General features: G+C 38.5%; 1 protein-coding gene and 1 pseudogene across 1 annotated transcript; one reads left to right on the top strand and one right to left on the bottom strand.

The window, feature by feature from the left end:
* Positions 1–537: 537 nt before the first annotated feature.
* LOC104591855 (uncharacterized) lies at positions 538–2901 on the bottom strand (annotated as a pseudogene).
* Positions 2902–4158: 1257 nt separating this feature from the next.
* MGP2 (MALE GAMETOPHYTE DEFECTIVE 2) lies at positions 4159–22020 on the top strand. Its single transcript, XM_010250919.3, has 11 exons — positions 4159–4293; positions 4399–4475; positions 5710–5796; positions 5918–5995; positions 6072–6163; positions 6255–6456; positions 6824–6914; positions 10171–10229; positions 12904–13052; positions 20870–20951; positions 21030–22020. Exons 1-11 carry the CDS (start codon positions 4176–4178, stop codon positions 21438–21440), a joined length of 1446 nt encoding a protein of 481 aa, XP_010249221.1. The 5' UTR covers positions 4159–4175; the 3' UTR covers positions 21441–22020.
* The last annotated feature ends 296 nt before the right edge of the window (positions 22021–22316 follow it).

Below are 22316 nucleotides of genomic sequence, written 5' to 3' on the forward strand. Positions count from 1 at the left end.
TACAAAGGTCAAGAGATTTTTATGCGGGCTCTGTTCGGGAAGTGTGCAAATATAAAAATGATCAGAACAAATGCAAACTTTGCTTTTATTTTGAATGTAAACATGTTTTTAAATCTTTATTTGCTGTCATTTTCAAAATATAATACTAGTAAAAGTGAACCGCATTTGCACTCTTCCCAAACAGAGCTGCAGTTAGTGCTTCGGTTGTTGCACTATTGTTGCCACAAACCATTTTATCCTCCTATTGGCTTGAATATAGATGTGTAGGGTAGGGGTCCCTGGAGGCCTGGACTGGCCAATTAACTGAATTATATAAAGAAGATAATACATGTACATGCCACTATGCGAGATATAAAATGACGTAAAAAAAAAAGTTTAAATCCCCATCTGTCATATTGTTAAATTTGGCCTTTGTTAATCAAATTGGAGGCACTCTTTTCTTTAAATCCTATTCACCCAATTAAAGAGGTCAGCTTGCTAAATTGATAATTACCATTTTTCAAAAAAAAAAAAAAAAATAGTGCCTTAGACCCATCCTCATCCACTGACCTATTGTTTAATTGTCTTGCAGAATGCAAAGGATGTCTCAAATTTACATGAACTTTAAATTGCAAAGGCAGTTTTATACAAAAGCCCCCTGCTTCGAATTAGAACTTTGATTTAAATATTTTTTTATGGTGCCAAGAGGGTATTAGGAACACATGTTGCTAAGTTTGGGAGGTAATGCATCAGGTTCTAAATGCCATGAGGCTTCTGGGATGCTGTATTTTCTGACCCCAGGCACCCTGAAAGCTGGAATTCGATGAGAGAAAGCAAGCATATCTGCCTGTGAAACTGTGCGAGTCAACTCAAAGTCATCATATCGTTGCCTCTGAAAGAAAGTCATACAACCTTTGACCTCCACCAACCTGACTATTCTCATGCACTTTTCCTCAGTGAAATCTGAAAGGATTTCGACAATCCAACATTGATAGCTTTTGTAATCAGACTGCTTCCACTTGTTGTTCCAATTCTTGTACATGGCCCAAATCTCACCTTTCATTGGATAGATCTTGTAGAATGGCTTGGTCATGCTTCGTTGGCACTTAACTGAATGGGAGAACCATGACATCTCTAGGTTAAGAGTAGTTCTACCAACTTTAAATATTCCAGAAACAATGGGCAAGTTTTCTCTGTGCCACTGGATTTCGTGATCAAGAACAGGTTGAGGTTCCAAGAATGTCACACATACTTGGTTCACTAAAACAACATCATTAATTCGGGCATATTGCCGAGGCGTGAAATCTGTACCACTGTACACAGCCCATATCTGACCTCTGGTAAAATCTTGTTCAGACCAACTGGGCTTCAAGGATTGATTCTCTGGATAGGGTCCTATCAAAGGAGCAGAGAAATTGGCATGGGGAAGAATGGCCAACCAATTGCTAGAATTCATGTCGTTTGGGCATTCAGGGTTGACCAGATCATCAGGCAATGCCATTGGGTCCAGCTCAAACGTACCATCTACAATTCCATCCATCTCCCCACCCATAAACCTAAATGCTGGAACTTTGTGGGAAAACATGTATAAATTATTTGGGGGAATGTGAAAAGAGATTGGTTTTCCTTTGTCTGTGCTTCTTTGGAAGACACTTTTGAATCCCTCAATCTTCACAAGGATTGCACCGAGTGCACCAACATACTTTGAATCTGCATGTTTGAAAATTTTCAGGGTTGAGAGACCATTCGTATAGGTCCCAATTCTTGTACACTGCCAAGACCTCGCCTCCCTTAGGATAAATCTCGAACTGTTCCTCTATAACACCATGATCCCAAGAGCATATGTGGGAAAACAGCATTGGCTCATGCACCTGCTTTTCACTTGACTCTGGATCCAAATGAAAGGTCCCACAAGCAACTGGCAAGCCTGCCTCATACCATCTCCATTCATCTTCTGTAACAGGAACAGGTTTCAACCATGTGACAATCAGTTCAAACTCCAACTTCAGATTAATCTGAGCATATCGATAAGGCACATTGGCTCGATAGTGCACAGCCAAAATCTGGCTCACTTCAAATGAATTAGCCTTTCTACTGTTCTCAGAATTTCGAAAAGCTGGGTTATGGCCTTCTGGAGCCAAAGCTTTTGAAAGCAATGAAGCATGCCTATGCGAACTGGAAGACTGCAACACCATAGGAAAATTTATACTTTTTGCATGTCTATCTTTACCTCCACTTCTTACAGCGTTTATGTGAGCAGAGAAGCTTCCCCCTTGCAAATCGTTTCTCTCCTGTTGGTCGTGGACATTACAGTTATCCACCAGGGTCAATCCCAGATCTCTGGTCATCTCCAAAAGCATCTCTTTTGATATACCATCTTCACGACTTCGATATGAATTCTCACTTGATGTTCCATATCTGCAAGGGCTATGTGCAGTAGCTACAGTTTCATAGCTTGCAATATCATGATTGGATGATTCATCTGAATTTGAAGAACCAAGACTTGCCCAGATCGCCTCCCTCTTTGAGTTGAATGCAGAACGCTTCTCTTGATCTGAAAGCACAGAAAATGCATCCTTTATGAGTCCCAAAGCTAATTCAGTACCAGTGAACTTGTTTTTGATGGGTTGCAAAAGGGTGACAAGCTTCTGATACTGGGCCTTTACATCAGAGTCATTGGCCGATGGAGGGAGGGAGTTGAAGAACCCAGTAATAGTCAACTCCAGTCCCTGTAACCTTGGAGCTTGAACAGCATAGTACATCACAAACAGTTATCATCTGATTGATGTTGTCAAGCTCTGGAAATAGATCTTTTGCCTTCATCAACTTGCCCCTGGCACCTATATAATCGTTGTTGGCCACCATTTTTTCTGCATTTTCCTTTTCTAAGAGAGCCTCTTTATAGTGGTTCATCTCTCAATTCTCCCTTGCTTTCTTTGAAGATACCAGCTTGCGGAACCGGTAAAGTCTCTGTTGCCAAAACCTGTGTTGATTCAATAATAGTCTAACACTGAACAGCTCGACTATTTGAAAAGTAAAGGTGAATATAAAATCCAAAATCAGAATATCTCAGAGACCTAACCAGTGACAATGGTTCTACATTCTAATTTATAATTCATTTAAATTTAGTTTGACGTTTTTGAAGCAATTAAGAAGAGGGGAAAAGGGCCTAACCTAATTGAAGATATACTGAGGCTAAAAGAATGGAGCTTCATCGTGTAACCAGCAATAGAAAGATAAATATGAAAATGTTGAAGACATAAAAATAACCAGAGGATAAAACAGTTCAGAGATCGAACGTATAGTTCAATATTAATGAGGTTGCAGGATTTTATACCAGCCAACTTATCTTTTACATTAGCAAACGGGCATATCAGAAATCCAAGTTGAACCGTAAGGCTTGATTTTATATCCTTCCAATGACTCTAGGTAGCAAAATCAACGACCCAGTAAACCCCAATACCCCCGTCTTCTTACTAGTGGTTTCTAGTACAAATTTAACACTGAAATTGGCATATTATGTTCAAGAATATATCAGAATGGGAAGGAAATGCAATCTACAATTATCGATGTTAATGTGAATTAATAAAATAAAATAAAAACTACAAACAAAAAGCTCACTGTCACAACGGCTTGAGGCAGAAGCGAGATTAGGACATTGATACTGAAAGAGAAATTTACAGGGAGACACTCAAGTTTTCGGTGCTCTGGATCTTCGGTTAAAGCGCGTAGAATGGATAGATGGATCGATTGAACTTAATGCAACTGCGCACTATGACGGACACAGTTCACAAAACCTCTTCAACTCCGAGCAGTTTTCTGTTTCCTTTTACAACACAACGGCAAAGAGAAGAAACTAAAGAAGACCTGGCAGAGTGGCACCGAGCGCTGTTTAGAATAATAAGAAAAAAGTGTGTGGTTAGATCAAGATTCATGGAAGAGTTGATGCGGACGCGCGATAAGAACGCGAGATGGGCAACCACTTCTCCAATCTTGAACGTCTATTCTGTAGGAAGTCGATTAGATCATTGACTACGTTATATAATACATAAACTCGGTTGTACCGTGTTCACGTTCTTCGGTGACGGTGCATCCCAATTAATGAATTAAACGCATTTCCTGGCAACGTCGCGATTTTCCTTTTCCCTTCGAGATCACTCAGATATCCAACTCGGTCGACTCGCTGCCAAGGGATTATGAGACCTCTCAAGGCCTCCTCCTCGAATTACAGGCGACCCACTTTTCTGCTTCTCATCTGTGCTGCAATTGCTTTTTCCCTCCTTGTTCTCGCTATTCAAACTTCCTTCTTCTCCGGTAAAAATGGTCACTGAAAAGTCGTACATATGCTATTCTCTTCTTTCGGTTAGCGCCACTTTTCGATCTCGGGAACTGTTACTTATACCTATATTTTGGTGGTAGGAAACCGCAAATACGATCTGAACAGAGAGGAAATTCGGACTCTAACTGATTTTCAGACCAGTGTTCTGCAATGCGTGGTTCGTATTAGATCTTCTTTGTTTTATCTATTTATTATTGTTTGTCGTTGCCATGCGTGCTTGATTGAATTATTACTTCTTTTTGAGATACTTTGATTTAGCATTTAGACAGTTAATGATTGCCTTTGTGGTTCTTCAAATTTTTCTGGATCGTAGAGTAGTAAACAGGGTAAACCGTTAAGAACTTCAAATTCAGTGACTCAATGTATGAATTTGAACCACAATTTGAATCATGCGTTCACTCGCTTGTTGAAGTTTTGTAGTCTGTGATTCGCCCTATTTTCCAGTGTTAGATTAGTGATTCTTGAGTGGAGTACTGGTTTGAGGAGCGTTGAATGGTCTAAGTTCAATAATGGAGACTTGTCTTAGTGAGTTTGGATTTGTAGCAGACTAATGAAGTTGTGATATGAATTGGAACTTATTCTCTTAGATTTTCCGTTGGCCTACATTTGAAGTCTGCATGGCTCTTAGAAAGATAAATACCGATGTTCTAAAACTCAAAAGCATAAAGCACAAGGCAAAGCAGTTTTTTCTGAATAGATCCCAAGTCTCTGCTACAACCAGACAGAGACCTTACCACATTACTAAAAAAAAGCTTTGAAGGCTCTTTAGGTTAACTTAATCTTTAGATGGACTGGAAAAACTGACAGGTTCAAGCCTAACATTATCATTCTTTGGGGGAGGTTCTCAATTTAAACCTAAACAAAGGCATGGAACTCTTCCAGATGCTAGTAGTAAAGGAGAATATTTTTTCTTTGCACTTTTTGGGTGGGGATCCATTGAAAGAAATAAATGCTTGACAATCTTATCATTTCTCTTGGATAAAATGCACACATGTGGGGATAGGTAGGTACTTGGTCCTTCATCTGAGTTGGTGAATGTCACCAGTTCTTAAAGTATGAACCTTTTGGTGGCATTTACATCCTTAGCAGAGGTATATTTGAAGGAGTTTGCAGAAGTTTGTGATGATATATTTCATGTTATGTTTGCCTAGATATAATGAGAAGGCTGATGTTATACTAGCTACAGTAATACCAGTATTTTCTAGCTTAAGAAATGCATATGTGTACATTGTGGCATTACAACTTATCTGACTGTTTAAACTTTAAATTGCCCGCAAATAATGGCAGACTCTTTATCTGATTATGGGCTTCCTTTTCAGCTATAGAAATACATTCTTTTTCTGTTAGAGCTTCTCTTTTCTAACCTCCATTGACCTTGAAATTGAAAATAGGCAAACAGGGGTCTTGGGCTCACTGCACAAATTGTTGACCACTGTAAATTAGTCCTCAAATTTCCCGAAGGCACAAACAGCACCTGGGTAAGCAACCTCCTCAGAATTCCATGTTATTTCCCATGCATCTCCTTGGTTTTTTAATATAAGTTTTTTTCTTTAACTAAATGAGATATGCCTGTCTAATTTCTTCCACTTCTATTCCCAGTACAATGAACAGTTTAAAATTTTTGAACCCCTCGAATACAACTATGATGTTTGTGAGGCAATTCTACTATGGGAACAGGTTGGATTTAAACTCTTACATTGTCATACTTATTTTCTTTAAGTGATGACATGTACTAAGAACATCAGCAACGCAGTACCGTAACATGACTACGGTTTTGACAAGAGAATATCTTGATGCACGACCAGATGGATGGCTAGAATATGCAGCAAAAAGGATTGCACAATTGTAAGACACCACATCTTGTTTGTTTCATTCATAAATTGTCATAATCAGATTGAATCAAGAATGATGGTGAATTTTTTTTCATTTGCTGTAGGGGAGCAGATAAATGCTACAACCATTCTCTTTGTGAGGAGCACCTCAATTTGATTTTACCATCAAAGCCACCTTTTCATCCCCGTCAGTTTCGGACATGTGCAGTTGTTGGAAATTCTGGTGATCTTTTGAAGACAGAATTTGGAGAGGAGATTGACGAGCATGATGCAGTAATACGGGACAATGAAGCTCCTGTTAATGAGGTAAAGTAACAATGTGGTGCTGGTTTTCTTTTAGCATAGCATCACTTGGTAACGTAACAATGTGGTGCTCTTTTTAGCAAAACAAATTTTTTGTTCAGTATCTTTTACCCATTAAATCCTGAATAGATTCTAATTTAGTTTCTTTCTTGTTCAGGTAATGAATTTAGACCAGCAATAAACTCATCAACACTAAATTTCATACCTTATTTTCTATATGTGTGGGGATCCAAATGAGTAAATTGTGTTTCTCTATCTTGTGGAAAATAATGTCAAACAACCTATAGAAAAAAGAAAAAAAAAAGATTTAGTCAAATTGCTTATAGGAACACTAAGTAAATTATTGATCTTCCCTTTATGCACAATGCAGAAATATGCCAAGCATGTTGGTCTAAAGAGGGACTTCCGTCTTGTAGTAAGAGGTGCTGCACGCAACATGGTTGCTATTCTCAATGGGTCTGGTAAGCTCGGAATATATCTAATGTAACAACAGCATATGAAAGGCTTCCTGGTTCTGGCTTCTTTATGTATGGTAGGCCAAATAGAATAGTATAGAGCTACTGGATTTCTGAGGAACATTAAACTCAAAAAGCTCCTATAGAAGCCACCCAAGAAAAAGTTGATTGTTTGAAGTCTTTGATTGATTAGCAAAGCTTATAGGGGGGGGGGATCAAAAGCAATAATACAAGAGCATTCTGTCATGCTAATTCTTCCCTCAGTACGCTTCACTCCTTGAGGCTCAACTTGTTACAAGACCATAAGCTGTCAATATCCTACCTTGGAACCTATCAGAATAAGTTGTTCACTCTGGAACCTAGCCCCTACTTTCCAACAACACATTTCAAACACCATGCACTATTCTAGTTCATAGCCAGTAAATAAAACTGGGCATCTTCCTAAATCTCAAACTGCTTAAATAAAACGTACAACATCAACCTAATTTCTTGTAGTAAGGCCTAGTGTACAGCATGATAATGGCTTCCCCATGCCTCTAAAGCTGCCAGCTGCTTCGGTTGGCCCTGGATTACCTAATAAGAACTTATCTAAGTTGAGTTTTTTTAAAACCCTGAGAGAGGAAAGCAGCTCGGAAGCAAAGATTATTTTGGAGTTTTATTCCTTTTGTTGTATGTTGGGGCACATGTGTTTTATGTTGGAGAATTTTCAAAGGAAAGTTGAAAGATGAAAAGCAATTGTGTACTGCTTTCATAGTGGTGTTGGACCAGCAACGGTGTGTTTTTTATTCAGAAGTGTTGGAAACTGGCAATCATTTGTTCTTGTACTGCACAAGTGTTGTCAAAGTTGCTTCTGCATAAATTTATCTGGGTTGGCTGCTTTCTACTGTCTATTAAAGCTTTTTTATGGAGCTGGCAGATCAACAGTGTCAATTGTAGGGGTAAAACTGTTTGAAGAATGCTTCACATGGCTGTTTTTTGGTCTATATGGGAGGAAAGGAACTATCGTGTTTTTGAAAACATTTATGCTGATAGTGATGCGACACTGAACAGAATTAGTGGAAGGCTTTGTTCTTGTATCTGTTCATAAGGATTTCAAGGGATTGGGCTTTGACAGATTTTTTTTGTCAGAGATATTCTTCTTTCTTGTTAATTTCTTGCTAACAAGGTATATAGACATATTCTCATGGGATGTACAAGACTTACAGATGTATCTCTTTTTGTTTGTATTATTAATACAATACTTTACCTTTTCAAAAAAATCGTGTACTGCTTTTACAGCCCCTATCTTCAAATAGATTTTGGTTCCTAAGTTGGTGGACATGCAGAGAGCCTCTTTTGGCAACGAATTTTACTCCACCTTAGTTGCATAAGATGTATAGTCTTGATGATTTTGTACTATGTCCTTTTCTTTGATAAATGGTATGATTTAATATACCACAAAAGGCGGTAACCCCTGAAGGGCCATACATTGACCCATGGTTAATGAGACAAAACCATGAGAAAGCATTTACATGTAAAAATGCCATACATGAAAAGAACTGAAAAATATTTCTTCTCATTGGTGCTTGAAGTGATCATAGTTAAACCCCTCAAAATCCTTTGAAATCAGCATCCAGTTCACCAAAGTTCTCTAAATTTTGGAATTTGCAAATTCAGTTGATAGAGACTATCTTTTTGTTTACAAATGTGATCAGTGTTCATTTAATTCCACTTTGCATTTCATCAAAAATTGCTATGTAATAATATACTGGAGGAAGAGAATTGATGGCAAACAAACTCACCAACAGGTCAAACTATGCATTTGATCTAAAATTTCATAAATCAAAGTAAAAAAAAATAAAAGGAATAATAAACATATATCAGAAACAAGTATTTTTAGGCTCTTATCAAGAAATAGAATGTTCCAGTAACCATCCCACCTAGGAAAAAACAAAAGAAGCATCAGTCCTCCAGAATGTCATACATTAGTGCCACACAACAAGCCAAAATCAAAACTATAACCAAATTTGCAATTCTCTTTTCTAACAAATTGTAGACCTGATGTAGATTTTCCTAATTTTGGAACTCTAAAAACTCTTGAGCTTGTATTTATAGATGGAAGAAACTATATAATGATTTAGAATTCTTAAAAGAAAACACTTAAAAATCATAATTTATCAAAAAAAAACACTTAAAAATCATACCTTTTAACCCATTACAACTTAAAGATAAATTTCTGGAAAGAAAAAAACCTCCAAAACCAGTGCTACCAAAATAAATCCTAGGACTAATAAAATTGTAATTTAGGAACTGAAATAATCCAAGAATATAAAATTTCGCCACAGGCTTCTCAGTTGTCTATGAGTCGACCCTAATTCCCTGAATTCATGTTTGAATCACATGATCTTGAACTTGTTGGATGGATATTGGAAAATGAAATAGAACTGCCAGTGACATCAAATCAAGCCAGTAGCCAAGTTCTTACACCTCAAATTTGGGGGGAGTTTGACAACATGGTTGGTTGTGTTTTTGAAAACAAAAACAACAGCCACATCAGCAAAAACAATATAATTCTGATGATGTGGCAGTTGTTTTTGTTTTCAAAAACAAAACCAACTATGTTGTAGAACACCCCCTTCTGCAAGCAATGTAATATGAGTTTGAGAAAATTTTCTTTTCATCTTTGATACAAGTCACATATAGTTAATTAATAACTGAGTATTACCTTCTTGGCATATGCATTGAAAATTCCTGCATGTATTGCATTTGCCCATGTACTACTGCTTTGTCATGTTGCAGAAAACTCTTGATTCCTGGTACGATTCCCTGGCTACTATATTCACTGTCTCATTTCCTTCTTATGCCCTTCAAGTTAAATCTGGAGAGTTGCAAGATCTTGGCAACTAATTAAATAAATAGATGACCAATTAGTCTATGGCATTAAGGAAATTATTTGAAGGAATTTGAATTATAAAAGCAAACTGGAATACACTAGAGTGATAACTTGTGAGAGCCAATCAAGAAGAATAGTACTGTAGTTGCTCTATTAAAAATTGCAAGAAAGATGTAATTCGTCTTTGGCAGATCATTTCATCGCATTTCTCTTGATAGGTTTGTCTAGTAACCTAGGTATTATACTCATTTAGATCATACCTTTCTTGATTTTGAAGAGGATATATTAGCAATTTAGTTTCTCGCTTCTTGAGCCTTAATCTTTTATAATTATGAATTACATATACGATAGTGATTTCTGAAGTTAATCTGAGTTTGTTTTATTTTACAGATGATGAAGTTCTTATAATTAAAAGTTTGACCCACAGAGACTTCAATGCAATGATAAAGGTGAAGATCACACTGCTATGCCCACATTGTTCCTTTCTTTTTATTGGTAACAGATTAAAGCAGTTTAAGATTTCAGCAGCAAAATAAACCCTTTTACAACGGAGAAAAGTTTTATTAATGCTGTTAGATATAGTACAATGGTGACATTACACCCCAAAAGTGTGGTTAGCCTCAGCAAACACCCTCCAAGAAACAAAATACAAGCACCAAGTCTTTTACATTACTTGGCCCCAAAACATACTGTCCCCCATTGCCCCTTGTTTTGCCAAGCCATCTGCCAGCCCATTTGCAGATTGTAGGATCCAATTTACATCTCCTCTCAATTCCTCTATCATTTTTTTTTTTATTTCTCAAACAGTGCATCTGTATTTCCATGAGATCTCATAAGTTCCATTTATCCATCCAAGTACACCCCCTGAATATCCTTCAATAATCAGATTTCTGATGTTCAAGGACTTTGCAGAGGTGCCTTGGAAGATTAGGTCCCTGGTTGACGACTTGCGCTCTGTTGTGTCAACTAATAACTTGTTCTCTTTTTCCTATACTAGTCATACTCATAATGTTTACATTATGTTACTACTTGTTGTCATGGTCGAGTATACAGATGTGGTTTGAATCTCCTCCTGATGTAATCTCTTTTTATTTTCAATAAATAATCTTATTTTAGTAGCCAAAAAAAAAAAGTGTTCCCTTCCTCATTTCTGAATACTCCTCCAATGTCCTCATACCTGGATTTCCTAGCTATAGCCATCAAACTTTAGCTTTATATAGCCCGTTGTAGGAGGAAGCCATCTAGCTATGGCGACTGATTTAGATGATAATGAATCAGCTACCTGTCCCAATTTCTAATGATATATCCTGTTGTAAAAGTATGTCCCTTGTAGTTCTTTTCTTTAAAGTATTTATGTACACTCAGCCATGATAGAAATTTTCCAACAGTCTATTCTGGAATCCTTGTCTATCCCTTGTCAATTAATTGGCTGACACATATGCTATGTTTTAAACCGTCTGAACAAGGGATTAATCTGTAGGGTAGAGGTATCACCTCTTTGATGGAATGACAAGGATAATTATGACAATCTATCAAAAAAACAATAATGACAATGATCACCTGCTGCTGTTAATTGTCATTTTCCACCACTGCAGCTTGAATTGTTTGCAAAGTTTATCATGCAATCATATGGAAGAGAAAAAAAAAATAGTAAAGGGAAACCATATAATTATCTATGATGACACATTAGTATTGGACACTAATGTGAGTGCAGAAGATCTGAATCGGAAACTTGTGCAGAGGTGTTTGTTTACATGTAAAGAGGCCTGTCATCCAGCACAGTTGAATTTGAGGAAATGGAGTGTCCTTTGTTACATATACTAGATACAAGGTACACATATTGCACACACAAATTGAAGAATGAGAAGGGCATTAAAAGACAAACTTTCCTTTGGCCCCTTATATATAGGTATAGATACAAATTGTAATGTAGACAGTGTTTTAAAAGTGCAAGACGCAAAAAAGGCGCAGGGGTCAATTTGCGCCTAAGGCGCAAGGCGAGGCGCACACCTTTTTGAAGCAAGGCGCAAAATTACAAAAAACAAATGCTAAAAAATAAAAAAAAAAGTCAGAAAATTCAAAAAAAAAATATTAAACATAACATTACTAAAAAAATATAAAGTTAAATTTTAAATTAATGTTTTAAAAAACCTATTATCTAAAATTAAAATACATAAACATAAGATGTAAAGCATATTCAAATGAGAATTTAAAAATAAAATCAAACATATAAAACATTTTCAAGCATGTAAAACCTCTAATCTCTTTTTTCACTCAATTGGCGTACTTCACATAACTAATGTAATGTAAAACATATTACATTCCTGATTCTACGAACCACCTTTGTGCCACGCCCCTCGAGGCAAGCCTAAACAAGTCCACATTAGGTCTTAAATTCTTAGTTTTCACACAAAAAATAATGATTTTATAGTTTTAATTGCTTTTTAAGAAGACATTTTATTAGGATGAGTGAATAAACAACATTACCAATTATAGTTTTAATTGTTCAGTCATTCATCCTAATAAAATGTCTTCTTAAAAAGCAATTAAAACTACAAAATCATTATTTTTTGTGTGAAAACTAAGAATTTAAGACCTAATGTGGACTTGTTTGGGCTTGCCTCGAGGGGCGTGGCACGGGGGTCCAGGGGTTCCCCAGCCGTTATGTTCAAAAAAAAGCAAAAAAGCGCCAAATTTTCAAAAGGCGCACGCCTGGGCTGAGGCGCACCAGGCATGCGCCTTTTGAAAGGGCTGCGCCTAGGATTTAGGCGAGGCGCATACCCTGAAATGCGCCTAGGCACGCCTTTTAAATCACTGAATGTAGATAAGTTTAGATACACATTAAATGTGTCTATACATGTGTGCTAATCTAAGTGGTTCAAGCTTAAGACAGGAAATGTGCCAATGGTTGAACTGATTTGGACCATGCCACCCCCTGAATTGGTCAATATCTGGTTCAGTTTCTGAAAACATTGGTGCTGGGCATCCAATGCTGGCACCATTCTTTATAAGTGTATTTTCCTATACCAGCAATAGATTCCATTCATTTCTCTTAATAAGCGAATTAACCCAAATGTCTCTATCTAATGCAGAATTAACAGTGTAATGTAATGTATGATGCAGACTATCCCAAATCCAGTTTATCTGTTCCAAGGTATTGTGCTTCGGAGAGGTGCTAAAGGAACTGGAATGAAATCTATAGAATTAGCACTTTCCATGTGTGATATTGTTGACATATATGGTTTCACAGTGGATCCCGGCTACACAGAATGGTCAGTTCAACCCAGTTAACATTATTGTTACCTTTATGTGACTTTGGTTCTTGCTTGGATGTATTTGTATTTTTTTAGCTATCACTGTTTTCTGTGTACATATTGAAGGCTCTATATTTTATATTTTTCTGTTGTCATTGTGAAGTATGATGGTGCATTCTATTTTTGGTATATCTCACCCATTTCTCTAAATAAATTTCCTTTTTCTCATGCCTTAGGGAAGGGGGACAGTTTATGTTCCATTTTCTGTGCAATTTGAGTTACTGATAATTGGGTATCTTTTTTTTTTTCTGAAAAACAGTATTATCAGTGTGATGAAGAGATGACTAGTGGTTTTGGCCTCTCTAGTCGATGTGATGATTAGTCAATGTCTAAGCGGTGACTAGTTGATAAAAAAGTTAGTTTAAGATATTAATGCAATCTCATAAATACTACAATCATACAAGAAAACAATGACATTTAACATATAATTTACAGTCTTTATTTTGAAAACAAAGAAAATATTAGGCTAGATAGCTAGGCCTAGGATAGGGAATAACAACCTTGTTTTCTAAAGAAAGAGCGCAAACTTGAATATTCAATTTTCCCTTTGTGGCAACTCTGCACCAACACGCTTCTGATTTGAAGAAAATTTAAAAGAACTCCTGCACTGCCATCTTTTGTTTTGTTCTTTTATTTCCTATTTTATTTGCTATCATCCTATCATTCCTTCGCAAATATTTAAAGAAACAACATGAATGTATTGTTGCTGATCCAGGAGTCAAAATTACAGAAAATTGATAGAAGGTGGGTAAGGAGCATTTAGGGAGGGAGAGGCATTGGCTGGGCTCAGGTTCCATCTTGGGGTGCTTCTGGGTGTATTGTTACCCTTTGGAAGGAGGATTCGGTGGGTTTTTTTTTTTTTTTTGATAAGTAAAAGAAAATTTTCATTGAGGAAAAATTAAAAAAAAAATACAATGAGGCGTTAAGGAAACACCTAGAGCAACTCAAACAATAGCAAAAACAAAACCAAACTAAACAGATCCATATAACCAAATTACAATATTGAGATTCCATCTCTCCCTACTAACCCCAAAGACATCTTTCTTGACTTGATCAATTCAGACAATTACCAAGACCCAGCCAGCAACAGAAAAGCCAACAGCTTCCACTAACCTATTCGATTTCCAATCCTTGACTTCGACATGTCTACTAATTCTTCTTCCACCTTGAAAATTCTTCCCACACTCAAGACTGTTGGAACAGACCAACAGAAGGCAGTTAGTCAGTTTTACAAGAGGAGGCCACATCAGCTCAACTAACCGGCCACTTGTAATAACTGCATCCACTTGTAACAACTGCCATCCAATTGGATTGTCAAGACTGTTGGAACAGACCAACAGAAGGCAGTTAGTCAGTTTTACAAGAGGAGGCCACATCAGCTCAACTAACCAGCCACTTGTAACAACTGCCATCCACTTGTAACAGCTGTAACAGTCAAGATTGTAACACTATAAGTAGTAGAGCAGAAAAGGAATAGAGGAGGACTCTTTCAGCATTAAACTCTCTCTCTCTCTCTCTCTCCTTCCAAGAAATTAGGAGGTTGGCCCCTCGAAGAGCCCTGAGTTAGGCAGGTTCCTAACAATTTGGTATCAGAGCCAGCATGACCAACACAAGAAACACCTCAGTAGGCACCCGAGTGGATCAGATGGAAGTCGAGATCCATCGAATGTCTTCAGATCTCAAGGAAATGAAGGAAAGTTTCACTACTCTCCTCCTTCGACTAGAACAGGGAGCAACAAACATTGACAGAGGAAGCCAAAAAGAGCGCAGCAATGAAAACAGCCGCAAAACAGTGGCGGCAACAAGAATAGCCAAAATCGACTTCCCCATCTTCTCAGGTGGTGACCCTGCTCCCTGGATTCTCAGAGCAGAAAGGTATTTCGATTACCATGAAACACCGGGGCAAGATAGGGTAGCTTTGGCTTCTGTGCATCTTGAAGGGGAAGCCATCCTCTGGTTTCAATGGTACCAAAGGGGGCACCCTCGCCAAACCTGGGTAAACTTCACCGACGCCATGACTGTCCGTTTTGGGTCATCTGGGTTCAAAGATCTTGATGAAAATTTGGCAAAGCTGCGGCAGGTGGGATCAGTAAAAGAATACCAGATGGAGTTTGAAAGGCTAGCCATGAGAGTCCAAGGGTGGACGGAGAAGGCATTGGTGGGAAGCTTCGTTGGCGGCCTAAAAGAAGAACTGTGATTGGAAGTGAAAGCAATGCAGCCCACTTCGGTCATCAATGCGGCAGCACTAGCAAGATTGTATGAGGACAAGTTCAGCCAAGCAAGAAAGGTGCAGCGACCATGGGGTCCGGAAGCAAGAAGGGAGCAAGAAAGGACGACAACACCAGACAAGGAGGAAGGAGTACTGGGCCCAGGCCCATTGGTTCCTTTCAAACAGCTGACCTAGGCAGAGATGCAAGCCCGCAGAGACAAAGGTCTCTGTTACAACTGTGAAGAGAAATTTGAGCCGGGCCATTGCTGCAGGAAACAGCAAGCGTTTCTCCTCCAAACAGATGCCGAAGAGGAAGACGACATCATCGGTTGCGGAGAATCTAACCCAGGGTGGGATACAATCCAGTGGCACGCCTGAAATATCCTTACAAGCCCTTATGGGACTTGTGTCCCCTCAAACAATGAGAGTTGCAGGGCTGATTCTAGGACGCCAAGTGTCAATCCTCATAGACAGTGGCAGCTCCCTTAACTTCATAACTCAAGTCTTGGTGGATAAAATGGGACTTCCGATGCAACCAACAACGACCTTTACGGTTCATGTGGCCAACGGTAACAGCCTATCTTGCAATAGCATTTGCATGGGCCTACCACTAAAGATTCAAGGTCATCAATTTGCAGTGGACCTATATCCTCTCCATCTCAGTGGAGCAGATGTGGTGCTAGGCATTCAATGGTTAAGGCAGCTAGGACCCGTGGTCTGCGACTGGGCCCGTCTCACCATGGACTTCACATCAGGAAACTCTACAGTCCATCTACAAGGGCAGACATGCAAGGGCCCAAGGCCCATCAGTCTTGCAACACTGACAAAGCAAAGAGGAGACCCAGATCAGCCCATATTCATGCACATAGACTCAAATTTTCCTACTTAGATCTGCAATCAAATTTCCTACATTAGACCTTGAGGGCAAGGTCGCTCTAAAGGAAGGGGGAATTGTCAAGACTGTTGGAACAGACCAACAGAAGGCAGTTAGTCAGTTTTACAAGAGGAGGCCACATCAGCTCAACTAACCAGCCACTTGTAATAACTGCCATCCAATTGGATTGTCAAGACTGTTGGAACAGACCAACAGAAGGCAGTTAGTCAGTTTTACAAGAGGAGGCCACATCAGCTCAACTAATCAGCCACTTGTAACAACTTCCATCCACTTGTAACAGCTGTAACAGTCAAGATTGTAACACTATAAGTAGTAGAGCAGAAAAGGAATAGAGGAGGACTCTTTCAGCATTAAACTCTCTCTCTCTCTCTCTCTCCCTCTCCTTCCAAGAATTCAGGAGGTTGGCCCCTCGAAGAGCCCTGAGTTAGGCAGGTTCCTAACACACTACTTACCTAAACCCTTCTTCCATCTTTCAGACCTTGATTTTCCTTAATCACCACCTCATATCCAATTTCACCCTCCACCATCCTTCCCTCTTTTCTGCAAACATCCCCTTCACTTTACTCCTACCAAATCCTCTTCCCTCCCTTCTCCTTTCCCCCCCTCCTCACCTCTCCCCTCAACCTTTTTTCTTCTTCCTTATAACTTCATGAAATTTCTTTTATTCTTCATCGACAATTCCTACTTCCTCCTACACCTCCCCCCTTCCCCAATAACTCTTTTCTTTTATTAAATTCTTCCCTTTTTTCATTTCAAATTGTTCAATTGCTTTCCTTACCACCCTCTCCCCACCCAAAAAGATTAGCCCCAATGACTTTCCCACCCCCACTTGTTTATCCACTAAACATTCAATGTTCACCATCCCCTTATTGAATTTTCCTTCTCCCGAGTTTTCAACTTTTTCACTCCCTCCCGTCAAGGCATCAACCCTCCAAGGATTTGGTGGAATGCTTGGAGGAGGTAATTGGTAAAATTTCAATTTCTATTAAATTGATAAGTGTGGATGACAATTTTGTTTGGGTAATGACAAATATTTATGGGCCAAATCCATATAGGGAAAGGAATTTGATGTGGGAGGAGTTGGCAGATATAAGGGGTTTGTGGTGGGGTCCATGGTGCCTAGGAGGTGATTTCAATGTCATTAGATACATGGATGAGTCGAATAATCCCAGACAACATGTAACCACCAATACGAGGAGATTCACCTCCTTGTGTGTCGCCTCCTACTGAGTTGTCTCCTAGCTCTTCTGTTCCAATTCCTCCACCACTGCCTCCAAATCCTCCTTCATTTGTGACTTCACCTGTCTTTCAAACATGGTACCAACGGCAAAGGCACAGGATTGAGCATGTTGTTTCCACTCATGTAGTTGAGCCTCCTACACTTCCAATTGCTAAAGAGATGGCAGGTGTTGAGACCACACCTTTGCAACTTCCTTTCCGTGACCTTGATATCCCTATTGCCATAAGAAAACATAAGAGAAAGTGCATTACACGTTACATTTCAAAGCACCTCTCTTAATGGACTGCTCTCCCCATAACATTATTCCTTCTTCGCCTTTGTTTCTTCTCAACCTATCCCTAAGTCTATATCAAAAGCACTATCAAAATCAAAATGGAGAGGTGCTATGAGAACTAAGATAGAGACATTGTATAAGAATGACACTTGGGATGTCATTGATTTTCTTGAAGGGAAGGAGCTCATTGGGTGCAAATGGGTTTACACCATAAAATATCATTAAATGGTTCTATTGAAAAGTTCAAAGTTCAGTTGGTTGCCAAGGGGTATACACAGGCATATGGGATAGACTACTTGGAGACATTTTCTCTTGTTGCTACGATGACTTCTGTGAGAGTTTTGTTATCTTTAGAAGCTAATTATGATTGGTCGCTCTATCAGATTGATGTAAAGATTGCTTTTTTGAATGGAGAGTTGCATGAAGAAGTGTATATGCCTCTTCCTCTTGGGATGTATGGAAAAGAAATGCAGGGTAAGGTATGTAAATTGAAGAAGTCACTCTATGGTCGCTTCACTTTGGATATACAAAATCACAAACAGATCATACCCTCTTTGTGAAGAGGAGAGGTGCCCTGGTTACTTTCTTGATTGTCAATGTAGATGACAGTGTAGTCACCGGTAATGATATGTAAGAGGTTAATATCTTTAAGCAATTCCTTGATGCTGAATTTGAGGTTTAAGATTTGGGGGAACTAAGGTATTTCTTAGGGATTGAAGTTGCTAGGTCCAAAGATGGCATCTTATATCCCAACTAAGTATGTGCTTGACTTACTGAAACAAGCAAATGTGGGGTAAAACCAGCTGCCACACCTATTGATTTGAACCACAAGCTCTCAGCTTCTGATGGAGAGGTACTTAAGGATAGGGGAGTGTTCTAGAGGTTGCTTGGGAAGCTGTGGCAGAGAGAATTCTGTGTTACTTGAAGGGTATACCAGGACAAGGCATCTTTTTGTAAAGCATGGTCACTGAAACTAGAGCCCTATACGGACACAGAATGGGCAAGTTGTATTGATGATAGGTGGTCTACATCTGGGTATTGTACTATGGTGGTTGGAAACCTGGTTTCTTGGAGGATAAGAAACAATTAGTAGTTGCTAGGTCTTCAGCTGAAGTGGAACACAGAGCAATGGCCCATGGTGTATGAGTGTATCTGAATTATTGTGGGTATAGTCTCTAATGGAAGAGATGGGTGTTGAATATGACAAGTCACTTATGCTGTATTATAATCAAGCAGCCATTTTCATAGCACATAATCCTGTCCAACATGCCCATACAAAGCATATTGAGGTTGACAAACACTTCATCAGAGAAAGAGTGGCATCTTGGGAAGTTTGTCTACCCTTCGTTGCATCTAAAGAGCAGATAGATGATGTTCTTACCAAAGGAGTTCCTGAAGCTAAATTACAGCAGTAAGTTGGGCATGATTGACATCTATGCTCAGCTTGAAGGGAGTGTTGAAATAGTAGGCCGTATAGGCAATTATTTTTTATGTTTTGTTAATTAGTTTCTTTAAGTTAATGAGCCTTTGGTCTTTTTTCTTTATATTTATTGACAGCCACCCCATTAAGGGCAATCTTTTAATTGTCCTTTTAGTTTCTAATTGTGATTAGGGGCTGGAGTAGGAGGTTCTCTTTTCTTTTGCTGTTTTTCATCGATTAGACAAAGAATATCCAAACCCCCCAACTTATTTCCAATTCCGACCTCATCAGACATATCAAGCCCTGCATCCACCTCCTCTGTTGTTCTTCCCTTTGACAAAGATCAATCCTCTTCTCTGACCCTAGTCTGTTACTTCAAAAAAATGATGTCTTTGGTTCACCATGCTTTATTGAAGCCAATCCACTTCTCATCTTTACCTCTGTCACCTCTTCATGAAACAGCTTCAAGTTCACTCCCATTTGGAATGAGCTACATGGATCTTGGTTTTCTTATTAAAGCTCCAAAAACCCATTATTGTACAGTTGACTTTATTCTTTTATTTTCAAGTAACTGTAAAGTTATTGTATTAATGAATGATAAAGATGAAGAAAAGTATGGAGCCCCACAACTCATGATAAAAGGAAATCAAGACTTTTTAAGAACTCACTCCCTATACAAATGTACATAAATACCCTCAACTTGGTAAACTCCCCAATAAATCTAATTTCTTCTTACATCTTCTTGCTAAATTATTGATGTAGGAGATGGTCAAAATTGTAATTTTGTGAAAATTTTAAGCATTTTGTATTCTTGGGGAGTAGAGGTATTTTGAACATTTTACATGTCAGGGGGGTGGGGGGTCCAGCCTATTAGCTTGATTTGTCTAGTCATGTTTAAATCTTCAGAGTCATTGGTTAAGTTTAAGAGTTATTTAGTTTTCTTTAAGCAGGTTTGTCAGTGGTAGAATTGTAATTTTGAGGTTTCCTAGTCTAAGAAGAAGTTTGACTGACCTGAGATAGTCTATATATGTGTCTAAGGTTGCAAAACGTGGGCAATGAATGTTGGAGTTTATTTTTCTGCTTGTGTGACTTGTGGTGATTCCCAAGGCCCTAGAGTGATTCTAGGAACTCTAGGAGTGATTCATGGGCTTGTCTTCTTTATCTCTCTTCTCTTGTCTACTCATTCAAGGTTTTCAGTGCGGCCACCCACAGGCAAGCTCAACTAACTTGGCTATTTAAAACAACCAACCCATCCCTGAGACACAAATAAACTAGATAATAACTTCTAAAAATACCCAAATTGACCAAGATCCTGACCACCCCAAAACTATGGAATTTCTGTTGGACAAAGAATTGGGATAAAACTGATTTTTTTTTCCATTCATTATTTCCTTGTTTCCATCTCTTCCTTGCAAGATTTTCATATTGATCCCAGTGTTTATAAGAAATCATCCCACCTTGATACACCTGCAGTTAGGGTGAAATCAGGGCAGACAATATTCTGTCAGTTAAATATCACATTGGCGTGTACACTGCACTGCAATATATGATTCCATTTCTTGTTTTTCTTAAAATTTTGCTTCAACAGGTGCACACGTGGACCAAAAGAGAAGAGGATTTTTTTTATTTAAAAAAAAATACTAATCTCGTTTTCTTGGTTGCTCATTATGATTATGCCCTCTTACACTCGGGATTGATATTTCAATATCTTACCTGGTTTAATGTGCATTATTGCAGGACCCGCTACTTCTCAACACCAAGAAAAGGGCACAATCCACTGCAAGGAAGAGCCTACTATCAACTCCTGGAGTGCCTTGGTGTAAGACTCTCTTAACCTTTTTTCCCCGAATTTTGGTATTAATCAACCACGTAATTTATTGAGATGATATTTTTACAGGTTATTAGAATCCATTCTCCCATGAGAGCTGAAAGGAAGCAGGACTGGTCAGATGTGCCAAGTAAAGAAATGATAAGGAAAGCTCACACTGCTGCACTTAAATTAAAGAGAAGTCAAGCTGATGAAGTTGGTGGGTTAGGACCTTTTGGTGGTTGTAAGGTATGGGGTAATGTGGGAGAGGATAGTAATGGACCCGTTTCAGGATCTCCAGACATGAGTGAGAGGCGAAAGAATTCGAATTATAGTAAGTGGGAATTATTGCCCTTTGAGAGTCTTAGAAGAGAAGCACAAGAACACTATATTCAGATGGGAGGTGTTTCTTTATACAAAATGGATGGCAATAAATTGGATGATCTGGTCTGTGTCAGACACTCTTTGAAATCAGATGTACAGGGAAAAAGTTTTGGTTGAGAGTTGCAAGACACAACAGAATTCATGTAGCTACACTAAGTAGTTGGTACTATGGGATATGGGATAAACTTTTATTGGTTGATCTGGGGGGAGGGAGAGCCTCGGATGGTTTCTTTTATTGCATTTTTTGTTGGTTTGAGTGAAACTCTTATTTGGCATCGTCATCAGTTCTGGGATCTGGGAAAAGTTAATTCTTGGATTTAGGGCTTTATGTTTCAGTTGGGACTACTCCTAACGTGGTGCAGAAAGAGCTTTGGTACAAGTACAGAAATCTCTTATCATTAGTTCATGGTAGTAGCATCTATGGTTGCAATGCTTTTTCAGCTCGCCTGTAAAAAACAAGAGGTATGAGTGGGTAGGCTGCCAAATCAATAAGTGGAACGTGTTATATAATTACATTTGTCGATGTAAGGCATTGAAATCGAGATCTAGGGCATTTTGCAAGGAATAGGCTCGAGTCTTGAGCAGGGAAAAGAATACTATGGTAGTATGGTGTCAAATATGAACTTTCCCCATAAACATTCTGGTGCTTAAACTAGTGATTTTATTTGTTTATTTATTTATTTATTATTTTTGGTGAGATTGAGAATTTCTTTCCAAAACTCTAAACCCTTTATTGTTGGCTGTCGCTTCATAAGTTAAAGTACATTCCATCTACACTTACTTTTTGCTTTCAAATAAATAAATAAAACAATGATGAAAGGCAATGCTATTATAATTTCATAATCACTAGCCCAACACTTGGACGAGTTCAATAATGAAAGCATTCCCTTGTCTGGGGTCAAGTATACTTTCTGTCAATACATATTCCTGTCGTGGCCCGTGGGGATGGATTACATGTAGCTGGACTTTTGGGACTGCCAACAGTAGAATTTG

The sequence above is a fragment of the Nelumbo nucifera genome, chromosome 4, assembly GCF_055504915.1.
Source record: "Nelumbo nucifera cultivar China Antique chromosome 4, China Antique-T2T, whole genome shotgun sequence".
Classification (NCBI taxonomy): domain Eukaryota; kingdom Viridiplantae; phylum Streptophyta; class Magnoliopsida; order Proteales; family Nelumbonaceae; genus Nelumbo; species Nelumbo nucifera.